Raw genomic sequence first — 17,551 nt, 5'->3', positions numbered from 1 at the left:
GTCAAATGACAATGGGTGAGAAAAAACAATGGAAACCTGGAAGATGATAAAAACCAATGACGGTAAATTGAATTCCAATAGAGCTGCACCACTGTGCAGAAGAGAGAAAGCAGGAATGCAAAACCATGTAAAGTAAAGAGATAGATTTTCATAGCGACTCCTTCATAGGTTTCCCAATCAGACTCAAATCAAGCTGAAAATTCATACCATTGGAAAATTCATAGGTTTCCCAATCAAAGTTGATGCAAAACGTACTCCCATTGGTGGCTTCCATTGAGAGGAAAGGGCAGGGCGGGAAACCAGGCGAAGAGAGGCAGAGTGAAAGGCTGATGCAAAACGAGTTGATGAGTCAAACGCAATAGGACGTAGGCCCAAGAAAAAGAAACAAATAGCCCAAGAATAAAAACAATCATGCTCCCAGCCCAAGGCCCACCAACATCACCCAAACAGATGGGACAAAAGCCAGGCAAGGTAACTTGACCGTGAGGCAAAATGTAGACGTAATACTGCTCCAATGAATGAATAGAGACACGTGTCTTGATGCACAGTGAATTCATCAATCCTTTTATTTTATATTTTTTATAATTATAATTAAAATTAAGAAACTAGTTAAGGCTGTTTTTTTTGTTGGATAGGACGTATATAGATAATGCATGTATGTTTTGAATGATCCAAGCTGTTTTATTTTATTTTTGATAGTTTGTAATATATATTATACAATATACAAAAAAAAAATTATTTTTTTTTGTTTATTATGCAATCTTTCATGTAACATTATAGATTGAAGAATTGTATTTTTTAAAAGTTTTCATTTTAATTTTCAAACTTTTATTTTGCATGATTTGATCTTTTGAACTCAAATTAGATCCTGATTGTATTTTTTTAGAAGAAATGATTGAATTGAAAGATAGGGAACTGAAGTGAAAATCTCGGATAATAAAGAGGGCAAATTGAAAATCTTGTTAAAACATTCATGTTAGCCCCCCATCTTTTTAGATATTATGTTTTGAATGATCCAAATATGTTTTATTTTATTTTTATAGTTCGTGGCATATATTATACAATATACAGAAGAGAGATCAGTTATTTTTTTTTATTATGTACTATTTCATTGTCACAACCCAATTTCATATCCATAACCGGCACATAGATAAGGTCTCCTTCCAGGATTTCATACTTATACGAACACAAACTCACATACAAACTTAACCTTTAAATAACTCATTCAGAATTCAACACAACAGTAATAACAAAACTAACTTCTTAATGTAATTTAATTATCTTAATATAAAAGTTAATATAAATTCATAGTTGTGAAGCATTAACTAAACGTAACGAAAAAGTACGGATTTCAACCAAAAAAGCAAGTTATGAAGGTCCAACAAAAATGACTTACTAACAAGCTATAAGCCTGAAAAAATAAATAATAAGAGGGTGAGTTCAATAACTCAATTAGTAGATAACGTTCAATATACATACATGAGGTAATATAACAATGAGGAACATATATATAATTATAACTTTAGGTTCTTATAGGAAAGTTTCTCAAATAGGTCATAACAAGAATATCATATGGTAAAACTCTTCAAAAAAATAAAATATAATGAGCATGAGGCTCCATGCTGTGGGATAATTAGTCCACACAGGTTGGTGACTCCCCCAACCAACTAGGGTTCAGATACGATGTGCACAAAGACAAACACTACCATGTTAGTATAGGTATTCTGATTGACATACATAGGTTCATAATGATAATCAACACAAATATATTTATATCTCAATGCTCAACTTATGATATTAAACCAAATGAGAAGCTATCAATTCAGAAGTCAATTCAAAATATATATTAGTTCATATCAAAAATTAAGAATCAACAATTGATCATGCTTTATCGTAACATGGATAATAATCAAAATATATATTATCAAGAAGCATAATCCAATTCATATTAACAACTCAAATATTTATAATATTTCTCATGCATAAGGAAAATTATCCACTCACGTGACTCAGAAATGAATAGTAATCAAAAGTAGATACCAGAAGAAATTCTACTGATGTCCCACATGCAGAATATCAAGATTATTTGAATACAAATGAGAGATATTAAAAAACAACTCGAAAAGAGCGTACAACCTATTTAATACACTTCACTAAGGGTCTATTTCTTAGCCCTGTATGTTTTTGAACTAAACCAGTAATTCTTTTCAAAAACCAAAAAATTAAACGATTTTCCTGAAATCTAATTCATAAGAAAACAAATAATAATAATTGATAATAATTCACTAAATAAATCTCAATTATTCATCAAAACAGTTTGAAAAGGCTAATATTATAGCTAGGGACCAATCTAGAATTTTGTCAAAATTTTAAGGGTCAAATTGCAATTTTGCCAAATTGAAGAACCAAAATAAATATGTCATAAATTCATAACTATACTGGAATTTTTCTCATAATCCATCCTCAGTTTTGTACAGAATCTCAAATTATGTTACAGAGACTAATATGAAATTTTAGCAGATTTTTAAGAGTCAAATTGTAATTTTACCAAATTAGAAGACCAAACTGAAAATATCATAATTTCATAACTATACTGGAATTTTATCCATAATTCATCAATTCTGTCCAAAATCTCGGATTGTGCTCCAGGGACCAGTCTGTAATTTTTCTAAGGTTCAGGGACTAAACTGAAATCTTCACAATTTGAGATACCAAACTGAAATTTCATCATCTTCAACTTCAAACCCAAATTTTCCACAGATCACCTACTGATATATCAAGATTTCTAACTCAAGATCATCCTTTAAACAAATCATAACTCAAAATCATTATCTTTACCTAAAATCTTCCAAAATCAACTACATAACTCATTAACCATAACAATCAACCCATAACATTCAAATCAACCCATCAATCAACTCAAAATAAAATCTTCAAAACCCTAATATCCAACAAAACAATAATTTAAAGCTAAACAAAAAAACATTTATATATATCAAAACCTAAATCTTACCTTTAAACTCATTTTCTCTAAATCTATTCTCATTCCTTTACCTTTCTTTATTTTTTCTTCTTTTTCTTTCCCTTTGCCATCTCTCTCTCTAGATTTTTAGTTCTCTCTTTCTTTCTTTTTTTCTATTTATACTTACCAATTTTTATTCAATTACCAAAATACACCTTATTCATTTATACTCACTTCTAAGCCTTCAATGCTTTGTTGCCTTTTTCTTATTCTCTTTCATTTTCAAAACGTCACACTCATATAACACTATGAATTGGAAAATTGTATTTTTTTTTGTAATTTTCACTTTGATCTTTGAACTTTTATTTTGTATGATTAGGCCCTTTTGAGTCCAAATTAAATCTCAATTGCTAGAGTACCTTTTGTAGATACTTTGATTTAACTATTTGGTATTGTAGTTGGAACCGTGTTTTGTTCCGACCATAATTTATAGCCGTTTGGAAAATATTTTGAACACAGACTTTAGAGATGAGTCCCACTAAAAATTGAGTTTATACTGTTGGTTTTGGTGAAGCAAAAAATTATTGCTTTTCACTTTTCATTGTTTGCCTATTGCCATATGTATAGAGTGAATTAATTCACGCTACACAATGATCACTTAAAGAAGTGAACATTGCCAAGTGGATTAATTCACTCGGCATTGTTCATGTGAACAGTTTCAGGTGAATTAATTCACAGATCATTGCATGAACAGTAACTTCATAGTTTATTGAATCATGTCCGACCCGAAAAAAATTCTAAAGAAACCACAGTTCATTAATTCACAAGAAACTAGTCTGTATAGACAGATTCTAAAGAAACAGAACAGCAGAAGGCCAAAAAAAGGTGGACCCAGGCAAAGTCGATATCGAAACCATTTGAGAGAAACATCTAGCTATACGAAAATGAATGCAGTGAAGGGAAACCATACCTGCTTAAGAACCAGCTGAAGGGTCATATAACCCTGACAAGGGCTATTCGATCGTGCCTAGTCAAAGGCAATCAAACACACACAACATTCCTAAACTCATCATAAAACCACTAATCAAAAATAGGAGGAAGCTCAGACATGCTCTTAAACCTGATCAAAAAGTGCTTCCCAAAAAAGAAAAAGAAAAAGAAAAAAAGAAATCAGCAGGGTCTCTGAAAAGAAACAAAACTACGAATTATAGAGAATAATCGCAAATCACGAACTGGAGCAACATCACGCAACCAAAGCCATGGAACATCAGGTGGTTGCGCCAGCAAAAGGTCGTCAAAAGAGCCGAAATCCTGAGAAAGAAAGCAGAAAATAACACCACTGAGCTAAATTCAACTATAAATAAATGAATAAATTCGGGACAATACATGGGAAAAAGACTTTCAAATGAAAATGGGTGAGAAAAAACAATGGAAACCTGGAAGATAATAAAAAACCAACGACGGTAAATTGAATTCCAATAGAGCTACACCACTGTGCAGAAGAGAGAAAGCAGGAATGCAAAACCATGTAAAGAAAAGAGATAGATTAGCATAGCGACTCAAATCAAGCTGAAAATTCATACCTAAACTCTCATCAATCAAAGTTGATGCAAGATGCACTCCCATTGGTGGCTTCAATTGAGAGGGAAGGGCAGGGCGGGAAACCAGGTGAAGAGAGGCAGAGTAAAGGCAGATGCAAAATGAGTTGATGAGTCAGACGCAATAGGTAGCAGGCCCAAGAATAAAAACAATCATGCTCCCAGCCCAAAGCCCAGCAATATCACCCAAACAGATGGATAAAAGGCCAGGCAAGATAAGTTGACCGTGAGGCAAAATGGAGGGAGTTGTCAGATTTCTGTTGGGAGAGAAATAGAGGTTCTTGAAAAGAATTCTGTCACCAAAACAATTTCGACCATTAAAAAATTTTATATAACGAGGAGGTTATAATTAGATATTTATTTATCTTGAAAACAATAATAAAAATAAATTCAAGCTTAAAATTTTTTTTATTTTAAGTAGATTTTGAGTTTTTGATTATTTTTTGGTAGCTATGGATTGGTTCAAGAATGTCTATAAGGTGTTTTCTAAGTGTTTTTGATCAAAAATAGATTAAAAATCATTTTTTTATAAAAATAATAAAGGACCCTGATTTTCCAGTTGCCACATTAACCGGATTCTGGGTTATACAAACAATGCGTTATCTACTTATATAAATTATATATAATTTTTTTTCAAAATGTTTGAAGCAAATAACACGTTCGCCACCTATTAAATTTTTTTAAATAAATAAAGATTTATAATTAGGTTTGGCCTTTCAGACTTGCATGTAAGCCGTTGTTTTATTGGGCAAGGCTTAAAGGTGGCTAGTCTATTTGGAAGTGTGGTTACAGTTGTTTTTCAAAGTATTTTTCATTAAGAAATGCATCAAAATAATATTTTTTATTTAAAAAAAATTATTTTTAACATCAGTACATCAAAATGATTTGAAAATACTAAAAAAATATTAATTTAAATAAAAAAAATTAATTTTTTTTTAAATTGCTTTTAAAACACAAAAATAAATGGAAAATTGTGGTCGATAGTTGTAGTAAATGTTTATCCTTGACCTAGTTTACTACTATAATAATAATAATAATAATAATAATAAATACAGAAAGATGAAAAAGAAATAATATAAAAAAAAACAGCTGAAAAAAAAGACAAATAACAAAGAAATAACTTGGGTAATTTTGATTACAAGGAGCTAGATAAAAAGCTGCTGCAAGCCAAATGTTCTCCTGAGCGCAATGGAAGAAGCAAACTTTTCAAACCAATAATAGTGCTTTGGGACAGAAAAAATCGACACTCCTTTCTTGGATTCATTTATCTAGTAATATGGTTAATAATTGAGGGTATAATGGTTATGTCCGGTACCATATTACTATTAGATTTTTTTTCTGAGTTTTTGTTAAGTTTATTTATTTTTTTAATAAATAAAGTCTATGTACTGAGTACTAACACTACTTTTTTAGATTCATTACACATGTTAGGAGGATATAGAGAGAGGAAGGAACCCTCTGCTTTGAAGTTGTCAACACGCTTAAATGGATTTGAACACACAAGATAAGATGGAAGGGTCATTTTCTTCGCCTTGGTTCAAGTTGACAAACAAAGGAAGACGCTGCCATCAATCAATTAGTAAAGGGACCCTCATGCAACTTTCTCTGCTTTAATGTTCTCTTCATTCCAATACACGCACTCCATTTCATCTTTAAAATATTTCACAATTAATTTTGTAAAAATTTTAATAAAAAAAGTAAAAGAAATAAATTATAAAAGAAAAAAAAAGGGGTATTGAGAATATAATTAAGATTGTTTTTTAAAGTTTTTTTTTTTAAAAAAAGACACTCACCTATTTCCTAACAGAGCTTTTGCAGGTGGCCTTCCAATCCCCAAGCAAGTCCAGTAGCCATGGAACTCATCTTTATCAAAGTCTACTCCAAGGCAAACGTAAGAAGAAACTCTGCTGCCGTTTTTGGTTTTTTTTGGAAATATGAAAGAAAATCTTGTTTACAAATTACACTATATAAGATTATAAGTTTTTTTTTCCTAAGAAAAAATATTACAACTCTCTGCACCTCTATTCCAAAATTCTTCCCAAATTTTTTTTTTTTTTTGATGACTTGAGTCTACCAAGATTTTAGATACAATCTAACAACGTAATTTCTTAATGTCTTGAAAAATCTAAATGCTAGTTTATGACGAAAAGTCTGTTCTGCCACTACTATCTTGGTTCGTTATTCGTGTCAAGAGAATATTGGTACACTTCAAATGAAAAACAATTTCTTAAGATTATAATTCAACATTTATTAGCCACGTTTACAGGCTTAGATGGATTTGGACACACATGACAAGAAGGAAGGGTCTTGTCTTGGCTTCAGCGTGCCAAGTTTGACAGTAGCGGTTCGTGGAAGATGCTACCAACTGCAATCAATCAATTGATACAGTAACGGTTTGTACCGCGTTATCCAACGGTGTTCTAGAAACGGTTTGTACCGCGTTATCCAACGGTGTTCGCATTCCAATACGCACTTCATTTCATCTTTAAAATATTTCACAATTAATTTTGTAAAACTTTTGGAAGGAAGGGTCCTTGTCTTGGCTTCAGCATGCCAAGTTTGACCGTAGTGCTTCGTGGAAGATGCTGCCATCAATCAATTAAAGGGAGGGACCCTCTGCTTTCAAGTTGAATGTTATCTCCCCATTCCAAAATACACTTCATTTCATTTCTATTTCACAACTTTCAGACCATACATTTCTCTCTTTTCCCAAAGAAAACAAGAGGATATGGCAGCAGAGCTATTTGTTACGTTTGTCATTGAGGAGGCTTTGAAAAAGGTGAGTTCCATAGCTGCTGAAGGGATCAGACTTGCTTGGGGATTTGAGGGACAGCTGCAAAAGCTCAATCAGTCCTTGACCATGATCAAATATGTGCTCCAAGATGCAGCCAGAAGGCCAGTCACAGGCAATTCTGTGAAGTGTTGGCTGCAGAACGTACAGGATGTAGCTTATGATGTTGAAGATGTTCTCGATGAGTTTGCTTATGAGATTCATCGCAGAGAACAACAGGAGAGAACGGGACTTGACACGGTATGTGACTTTGTATCCCACAACCCTATTGCATTCAATCATGTGATGGATGAAGAAGTTAAGAAGATCAATGAAGCCCTGGATGAAATTTGGAAAGTTGCAGCTGGAATCAGTCTTGTATCGACATCTCTACCTGTAGATGGAGCTCCTGAAGTTACCCAGTATATAGATCGAGAGACAGATTCAATCCTGGACACCGTTGTAGTAGGAAGGGAGGATGACGTCTCAAAAGTTATGAAATTGCTGATTGGCTCGATTGATCAACAAGTTCTACCTGTTGTCCCTATAGTGGGGATGGGTGGCCTCGGAAAGACTACTGTAGCAAAAAAAGTTTGTGAAGTAGTGAGGGAGAAAAAGCTTTTTGATGAAACAATATGGGTTTGTGTTTCTAATGATTTTAGTAAAGGGAGGATTTTAGGAGAGATGTTGCAAGATGTTGATGGAACTATGTTGAGCAATCTAAATGCAGTTATGAAAAAACTTAAGGAAAAGCTGGAAAAGAAGACATTTCTTCTTGTTCTTGATGATGTGTGGAATGAAGACCATGATAAGTGGGATGATTTGAAGCAACAACTGTTAAAAATCAACAGTAAGAATGGGAATGCTGTTGTTGTTACAACGCGCATTAAGGAAGTAGCGGACATGATGGGGACTTCTCCAGGGAGCCACCACGAGCCAGGGCAACTTTCAGATGATCAATGTTGGTCCATTATCAAGCAAAAGGTGAGCAGGGGTGGACGAGAAACAATAGCTTCAGACTTGGAGACTATTGGAAAAGAGATTGCCAAGAAATGTGGAGGGATTCCATTACTTGCTAAAGTTTTGGGAGGAACTCTTCACGGAAAGCAGGCACAGGAGTGGCAGTCAATTCTAAACAGTAGAATTTGGGATTCTCAGGATGGAAATAAAGTTTTGCTCATATTGAGACTCAGTTTTGATCACCTGTCATCGCCATCACTGAAAAAATGTTTTGCATACTGTTCCATTTTCCCTAAAGATTTTAAAATTGAAAGGGAAGAGCTGGTTCAACTTTGGATGGCCGAAGGTTATCTTGGGACATCAAATAGGAGGATGGAAGACGAAGGCAACAAGTATTTCAATGACTTGCTTGCAAATTCCTTTTTCCAAGATGTCGAAAGGAATGAGTATGAGATCGTAACAAGTTGCAAGATGCATGATCTTGTGCATGATCTTGCATTGCAGGTCTCAAAATCAGCAGCGTTAAATCTGGAGGCGGGTTCGGCTGTTGATGGTGCATCTCATATTCGTCATCTAAATCTCATAACTCGTGGGGATGATGAGGCAGCATTTCCAGCGGTTGATGCTAGAAAATTGCGAACTGTTTTCTCAAGGGTTGATGTATTCAATGCGTCTTGGAAATTCAAAAGCTTGAGAACTCTCAAATTGCGACGGTCTGATATCACAGAGTTACGAGATTCAATTTGCAAGCTGAGACATTTGAGATATCTTGATGTCTCACGTACCAGTATCAGAGCATTGCCAGAATCCATCACCGACCTCTACCATTTGGAAACATTAAGATTCTCTAATTGCAAGTCACTAGAAAAGCTTCCCAAGAAAATGAGGAATTTAGTGAGCTTGAGACATCTTCATTTTGATGATCCAAAGCTAGTGCCAGCTGAGGTGAGACTCTTAACACGCCTTCAAACATTGCCTTTATTTGTTGTGGATCCAAATCATATGGTTGAAGAGCTGGGATGTTTGAATGAACTAAGAGGAGAATTGCAGATATGCAAGCTTGAGCAAGTTAGAGACAGAGAAGAAGCTGAGAAGGCAAAACTGCGTGAAAAAAGAATGAACAAATTGGTGCTTGAATGGAGCCTTGAAGGTAACAACAATGTCAACAACGAGTATGTGCTAGAAGGCCTGCAACCTCAACCAGACATAAGAAGCTTGACAATTAGGGGTTACGGGGGTGAAGATTTCCCATCATGGATATTGCAACTCAATAATCTGACGGTGCTGAGATTGAATGGTTGCAGCAAGAGCAGACAACTCCCAACACTTGGATGTCTTCCTCGCCTTAAGATTCTAGAGATGAGTGGAATGCCTAATGTGAAATGTATAGGCAATGAGTTTTATAGCAGCAGTGGCAGTGGCAGTGCAGCAGTACTGTTTCAAGCACTAACAGAACTCACTCTGTGCGGTATGGATGGTCTTGAAGACTGGATGGTACCAGGTGGAGAAGTTGTTGCAGTATTTCCTCGTCTTGAAAAGTTGAGTGTTAAGAGATGTGGCAAGTTGAAAAGCATTGCGATATGTCGTCTTTCATCTCTTGTACGATTTGAAATTGACGGATGTGATGAACTGAGATGTTTTTCTGGTGAATTTCATGGCTTCATGTCTCTTCAAAATTTAAGGATACGGGGTTGTCCAAAGCTAGCATCCATTCCAAGCGTACAACACTGCACAGCTCTGGTGGAATTGCATATAATGGGGGACTGCAGGGAATTGATGTCAATTCCTGGTGATTTCCGAGAATTGAAATATTCTTTGAAGAAATTGGAAATTTGGGGAGGTAAATTAGCAGCTCTTCCAAATGGACTGCAATGCTGCGCATCTCTAGAGGAATTGCAGATATTGAATTGGAGAGAGCTTATCCATATCAATGATTTGCAAGAATTGTCTTCGCTTCGAACATTAGAGATTGGTTGTTGTGGTAAGCTCATCAGTTTTGATTGGCATGGTTTACGACAATTGCCTTCTCTTGAAAAATTTAAAATCACTTGGTGTCGGAGTTTGAGTGATATCCCAGAGGATGATTGCTTAGGCAGCCTCACGCAACTGAAGGAATTGAGCATCGGTGGTTTCTCAAATGAGCTGGAGGCTTTTCCTGCAGGAGTTTTAAACTCAATCCAACACCTCAACTTGAGTGGGTCCCTTAAAAGACTAGAGATACAAGGATGGGATAAACTGAAGAGTGTACCCCACCAACTTCAACACCTCACTGCCCTCGAGTCATTGGATATATGTGATTTCGACGGGGAGGAATTTGAGGAAGCATTGCCAGATTGGTTGGCCAACCTTTCTTCTCTTCAACTTCTTTGTATTGCTAGTTGCAAGAAACTCAAGTATCTGCCAAATTCAGCAGCCATGCAACGCCTCTCCAAATTAAAGACATTGCAGATTGTTTATTGTCCACTTCTATCAGCAAATTGTAGAGAGGAGGATGATTGCTTAAGCAGCCTCACGCAACTGGAGGAATTGAGCATCGGTGGTGGTTTCTCAAATGAGCTGGAGGCTTTTCCTGCAGGAGTTTTAAACTCAATCCAACACCTCAACTTGAGTGGGTCCCTCAAATCCCTATGGATATATGGATGGGATAAACTGAAGAGTGTACCCCACCAACTTCAACACCTCACTGCCCTCGAGACATTGCGGATATGTAATTTCAATGGAGAGGAGTTTGAGGAAGCATTGCCAGAATGGGTGGCCAACCTTTCTTCTCTTCAATCTCTCGGGATTTATAACTGCAAGAATCTCAAGTATATGCCAAGCTCAACAGCCATTCAACGCCTCTCCAAATTAAAGACGTTGAGTATTGGGGGGGAATGTCCACATCTATCAGCAAATTGTAGAAAGGAGAATGGCTCTGAGTGGCCCAAGATTTCTCATATCCCAGAAATCTATATATGGTAGAGGGTACACGTGTACAGGTAAGTTGGGGTTTAAATATTTTTCTGTTACTTTGCATGCAGAGGATTTTTTTTCTACTATAACCTAAATTTGATTCCGTACACTATCGCATGGCATTATTAACTACGAAAACTATATTTTCATGACTGAATTACTTTTCTACGCATAGAATATTTTAATATGATAATTAAAAGAAATGATTATTTATTTTTTCTATTATAACCTAAATTTGATTCCGTGGAATATATAATTAGTTAGCTAATATACACATTACAGATTGTACACCATCACATGACATTATTAATTAGCTTTTATTATGTATTAAAATACGTACATATCAATGATAAAATAAATAGCCATTTATTAACCATTAAATCTTAAAATTAACCGATTCATAAAACTCACATTCAAATTCAAATCGAGGCATTCATATACATATGAATTTAATGATGATTTGTTAAAATTTAAAAATTATAATTTAAAATGTTATTAAACTTTTACTTTTTAAGAAAAAATTGCCTAATCATTTCTTGCCTAACCAATTTTAATTTAGTTAATTTCATTTAATAACAACCACTAAGATTATTACTGAGATTACTAACCAATCACTTTTTAGTAGCAAATACAATTAAAGCTAAAAACACTTTTTAGTAGACCCCAAGATTTAAATAAGAAAAAAAGAAAAAGGCAAACTTGGCTCCAATTTATATAAAATATAAATTAATAAATTTTATATTGATAATTTATTATCTAACTCCAACCAATACAAGTAAAAGTTTTTTTTGATAGGATTGAATTAATCTTCAATTACGAATTCTATGTCCATTACTTCTCGTGCATGCCTTGCTGTATTAGTTGAGAATGAGCAGCACTCTGGATTATGAATATTGCATAAACCATTTCTTTTATAAAGATTCTCTGTTCGAGTTTTACAAATTTCAGGGTTACTGGAGGCTTATATGATCGTTAACTTCAGGGCCTGTGGGATTAGTCGAGGTGTGCGCAAGTTGGCCCGGACACTCACATTAATAAAAAAAAATTGCATAAACCATGAAGTAATCCCATTTTTCTGAAATTTTATAAATACACAAACAAACAAACTGCTTCTATATAGTTATAAATAAAATCTTATAACGCAAGAATCCAATGTAAAAGGGTTGCCAAATGTTAACAGTCCAACTTCTGTTAGTTGCATGCGTAAAAAATAAATTTGGCTTTCTTTCCTCCACTAACAACAAGATGGCTGTTTTAACTATTGTATGTGCAGTGGAACCGCTAAGACTGAAGGAAGCCAGAGAGTGGTTATTCAAAGCTTTTGCAGAATAGTGTTTGTCGGGTTGGATGGGGGATAAACATGTGAATTCACGAAGACAGAAGAGTTTCATATGGGCATGGATGTGAATTTTTATCTGTATGCAGTGCAAATTCTATTACTTTATATTATATTTTGTTTCTTAACATTTTTAGAATTCTATTTTTATGAGTTTATTCATGCTGATAAATGCTTTTCAAAGCTGAATTTTCTAAATGTAGAGTGACCATTGTTCGTGATGGATAGATGGTTATGCTGATGAACTGCAAATTTCTGAAGATTTATTCTACCTTCTGTCTTGTAATTCTTCCTTCTATCTCTGTCTGTTTTTTTCTATTTTAAGAATTTAAACAGCTGAAACAAGTCATAAAGGCCATGATAAGAAAAATGGTTCACTTCACATGAATAAGTCTATTCAAACATTGATAAGTGACAGAAATCTCAAAGTGAAAGCACATGAATCTATAGAAAGGCTTTGGAAACCTCTGGCTTCTGTTGTCCACCTTGTATTGATCACTCCAAAGAGACAGAGGTTATTGCTTAGGAACAGGGATGGCTAACTGATACGATCACAATTTCAAGAACTAAGGCTTTATAACTACACTACCTGAAAAAGAACTACAAGTATTACAAGGATGATCCCCATCACCATGGTACTGCTGTGGTAAAATACCAAAGACCTGTTCAAAGTGGATGCAACCCTCAGCATAATGACACCCGAGATTAAGAATGTCAGACGATACAAGAAATTAAATTGCAGAACAATAGCAAAACAAATAGCTAACATAAAAATGAAGTACCAAAAACTTGACTTGTTACTCCTGAAAACAACAGGTAGAACAGAAATGGTAAAACCAACCCTCTTCAATCGACAGCTCAAGGGTTTCTGAGGATACACCAGCCATTCTAATATCTAACAACTTATGGTCAAAAGGTGACATGGATCGAACCCATGTAGAAAGGAGCCTGGAAGATCCTAGCATGTTAGTTGTGGCTTATAAAGGGGAACACAATCACTCCAAAATTGCATTTCAATCTCCCAACATGATGCTTCGTATTTAACAACCAAATCAAACCATAGGACAACAGTATTTTTCAAGCTAGAACTGTTAGCACCTGCAAAGTAAGTTTCTTTCTTCTGCTCCATGTTCCCTTCAAAAAAGATCTCATGATTTTTAACTTCTAGGTTATTGCTTCTTCTTCATCAATGTCTAATTGTATATATGCTCTCTCAAGATTTTCTAATAGAGGCTCATTCGCTTCATGCACGACTGGATTTCTCAAGTTTGGTTTTCCAATATCTTTCACCTCAAAAGAAACAATCATTTAACCACGATTTTTGTCATATGCCTTATCAAATTTACATAAGCAAAGATCACAACAAAAGAATATGTGCTGCACAACAGGCTGGAAAATAACAAAAAAAAATGAAAAAGAGAAGAATAAAGGCCTCTTAAAAAACTTGATTATAAGGCCAAGATCGCTAACAGAGCACCAACATAAACAGCACCTTGCAAAGTCATAAATCTAGTGATGAATAGGGAAGCGGAGCCAGCAAGATGAAACGAAATGTTGGACAAAAAACAAAAAGGGTAAAAGAGAGCAAGCACAATGAATAAGAGAAAACAACTGCGGCAGCAAAAAAAAAACACAAAAGGAACTGCTTCCGGGATAAAAATGGAGGTTAGGAGCATAACAACTGTGTAGAAGCAAACTTAAAAGAAAGATGGATAAGGATTGAGTAGGGGGTGGACTTAAAGTAACAACTATGAGAAGCTAAGAACATGTATAAGCGAAAGAAAAAAAGTGAGATGTATCGTCAGATCCTTGAAAGAAGACCAAGAAGCTGACTGAGGAGAGAATGGGCATGATCCTAGCAGAGTTGACAGCAAAACAATAAGGCAAGTGATAGATGTTCCCCAATAAAAATTAGAAAACAAAGGTAAGGGAAGAGGAAAGAAGAGTAGAACAAAAAAAAAGAAAACAACACTATACAAAAGAAAAGTCAGCACAACTAAGTTTCAAAAAACCAAATCCTAAACATTTAGAAACCAATGAATTCTTTTAACTCCTTTGTGCATCATCCTTTATGAAGCATGTAGCCTTGGAAGTGTTGAAACATCTAGTAAATCATCTTTAAAGCATAATTACAATTTTCTAGGAAACCTCATTAGCATTCAGGTAGCCATAATTAAAGTAGAAAAATAAAAAATTGAATCTTTAAACATGCATCAATGCGCAACATGAAGCTACTTATGAATGCAAAAAAAACCAAAAAAGGAAATTTTTTCAGCACCCAACCAGCCACAACCAAGAGCAACAAACTTGAATTCTAGAACATCCACAATGGAACAACATCATAAAACAACACAAAACAACTCATGAATGCACTAATCTTTAAAGGAAAAAAAAGAGAGCTGAAAAGGACCTCAATGGTTGGCCTTACCAGCAAAATAAAACCACATAAGCTCACCCAACAAAGCTGGAAACGCAGGAGAAGAGGCCTTACATGGAAAACAAAACCCAAAACCAAAAAAACCAACGTATAAGATCAAAAAATTGCTTCTTTTTTTAATGTTAATTTTTATTTACAAATAGTTAGTTTGTACTATCTTGTTAATTACAGCTAACAATCCAGGAATGACTAACCTGTCCCAAAACCAGTTGTCAGGGCTGTTGCCAACTTCATTGTTCAGCTTGGTCAAGCTTCAGGGCTTGTCCCTGGATCATAACTAGCTGTCAGGAAAAATCCCAAGCCAAATTGCAGGTCAAGAATCTCTTACACTTCTTTGAGTTCTAATAGTCTTAGAGGTCAAATTCTTTTATCCATTTCAAACTTACAAAACCTGTAGCACCTTAACTTATCCAAAAATGAGCTCTCAAATCCTTTTCCAGTTATTCAAGGTAGGGGTCTTCCTCATCTATTGTCAATGGACAAGACTTACAACAACCTTAGTTTAGGGTCAGTTCTTAATTGAATCAAAGATAGAGAGCTTTCAGGTATCCATCTAGCTAATTGTAAACTCAAAGAAAACCTTCCAAAATTTACAAGACCAGATTCTTTGAGCTCTTGAGACCTATCTAATAACTTTCTAATGGATAGCATTACTGGTTTCTTCACCAACATGTCTAATTTGCAAAAGCTCAAGCTGTCACATAACCAATTGAAGTTTGATATTTTAGAGATCAAATTGCTAGATGTAATATCCTCAGTGGAGCTCAAATGAAATCAGCTTAGTGGGTTTCTCTCAAGGACTTTAAATAACAGCACAAACAACTTTCTGGAGATTTTAAATGTATCAGATTTCAGGCACAATCCTGAAACTCGTTAAAGGATTAAGCTTGAAGGTTCTAAATCCCATAACAACATTCTCATTAAATCAATAAATTGAGGAGATATTTTGAACTCACATCCTCATTTTCAGCATTGTTACCCTCTAAGGCCATCATACACTGCCTTAAGCTCAGCAGCCTTATCCACATAAGGCTTCTTCTCCTGAAACAAATCGAAATCAAAATGCAGCATTATAAGTGTCCACCAATGATTTATATAAAAAGAGAGAGAGAGAGAGAGAGAGAGAGAGAGAGAGAGAGAGAGAGAGAGATAAACCAACACTCACTCCATCGGTCATTGATTTCCATCTCTCACCACCTTCCTTTGCAACCTGAATTTCATCAAATGCAGCATTAGCATTACTATACTCTCTCCTAAGATCACCCCTTATAATTATTAGTATATCAACTTGAACAACATAATAAAATTGAAAATGACAAAACTACATTACGTTTCATTTATCTTCTTAACATCATTAGAGTGCCGGTTGCCTTCCTCATACTCTTTCCTAAGATCACCCCTAATTAAAGAACAACACACATCAATACAAACCTCACTCCCCATATTCACACATTATCATCACATTTTATTACACCACACAAAGCAGCAACAAAGGGCATTATATGAGGAGAAAGAAAGTAATGGAAGGTTGTTTCAGTGCATTTTGATCCTTGCCCTTCTCCTCTTTCTTCTCTTTCTTCGCTTTCGGCTCTGTCAAGGTTGTTGTCTTCCTACAAACCAAATCACTCATTCACAATCCCCAAATCATAACAAACAATCAGTTGATTAATCAGATAGCAAAAAAAAATTAGTGCCTCTTAGCATCAAGACTACATTATAGAACTTAACTAACCAGAATTCATCTTGATTTTGGCATCAAGACTACGGCCTTGGAAACTTATAAAGCCACTGGCATATCCTTCTTGCACTCTTCACTACATGTATCAATTCAAAAAAACAAAACACATGAATTACTTAAATTTGTTATCTGCTTTTCATGCCCGGTGAATGGATTAACACAACATTCTGGCACTTCTTTTTTCTCCTTCCTTTCTTTCCCTCTCCCCATCATAGAAATAATCTCTCTTTCCATCTCGGTTCGATGGTTTTTCTTTTGTTTTGTTTCTTATAAGCGGTTCTTTTCCCCATGTATCTCCATCCCTTTGTTTATACTTTTAGAAGTTTTTGAGAGAAGGGTTTTTTACTTCTTTTGCATAACCACAGTTGAATTGTATTTACTTTTGATCTTCAGGTAATTAATTTTTTAGTGATAAGTGTATTTTATTTGAAAATGTTTCCATTTGCTATAGATAGATGATTTTGAGGCTGGTTTATGGACTATTTGACTCAAGGGGGTGTTTGTAATTTGTGGGTTTCGGCAAGTCACCGATTAGGTGGCTGATTGGATTGAGGGGTTGCGGGTTTGGATGTATTAGCTTTAATTGTTATGATTTATTTACGAGAGTTAGTGAAAGTCTGAAACAAAGAAGACAATTTACTTGTATGAAAGTCTGAAACAAAGAAGACAAAAGGCATGCTCAGTATAAATAAGATATGTCACAATCCAATTACCGGATTTATAACTGGCACATAAATAATGTTTCCTTTCAAGGATTCATACTTATACAAACTCGAACTTACATACAAACTTATCTAT

General features: G+C 34.8%; 1 protein-coding gene across 5 annotated transcripts in view; it reads left to right on the top strand.

Annotated features, from left to right (window-relative positions):
- Positions 1-7,229: 7,229 nt before the first annotated feature.
- The window catches only part of LOC133682382 (putative disease resistance protein RGA3), a 39,198-nt gene continuing 28,876 nt past the window's right edge, over positions 7,230-17,551 (top strand). For 3 of the 5 annotated variants that reach the window (XR_009836671.1, XR_009836670.1, XM_062105711.1), the window contains exon 1: positions 7,231-11,268. Coding sequence is in view for 3 of the 5 variants with exons in the window: in XM_062105711.1 (XP_061961695.1) it covers positions 7,289-11,251 (3,963 nt within the window). In the remaining 2 variants the exon portion in view is untranslated. Of the gene's footprint in view, positions 11,269-12,515; positions 12,877-17,551 lie in introns of those variants that run through there. The other 2 variants (XM_062105712.1, XM_062105710.1) reach the window with 2 other exon arrangements.

Source organism: Populus nigra, chromosome 2 (assembly GCF_951802175.1).
Source record: "Populus nigra chromosome 2, ddPopNigr1.1, whole genome shotgun sequence".
NCBI lineage: Eukaryota > Viridiplantae > Streptophyta > Magnoliopsida > Malpighiales > Salicaceae > Populus > Populus nigra.
This window is presented reverse-complemented; position numbering and strand designations above follow the sequence as displayed.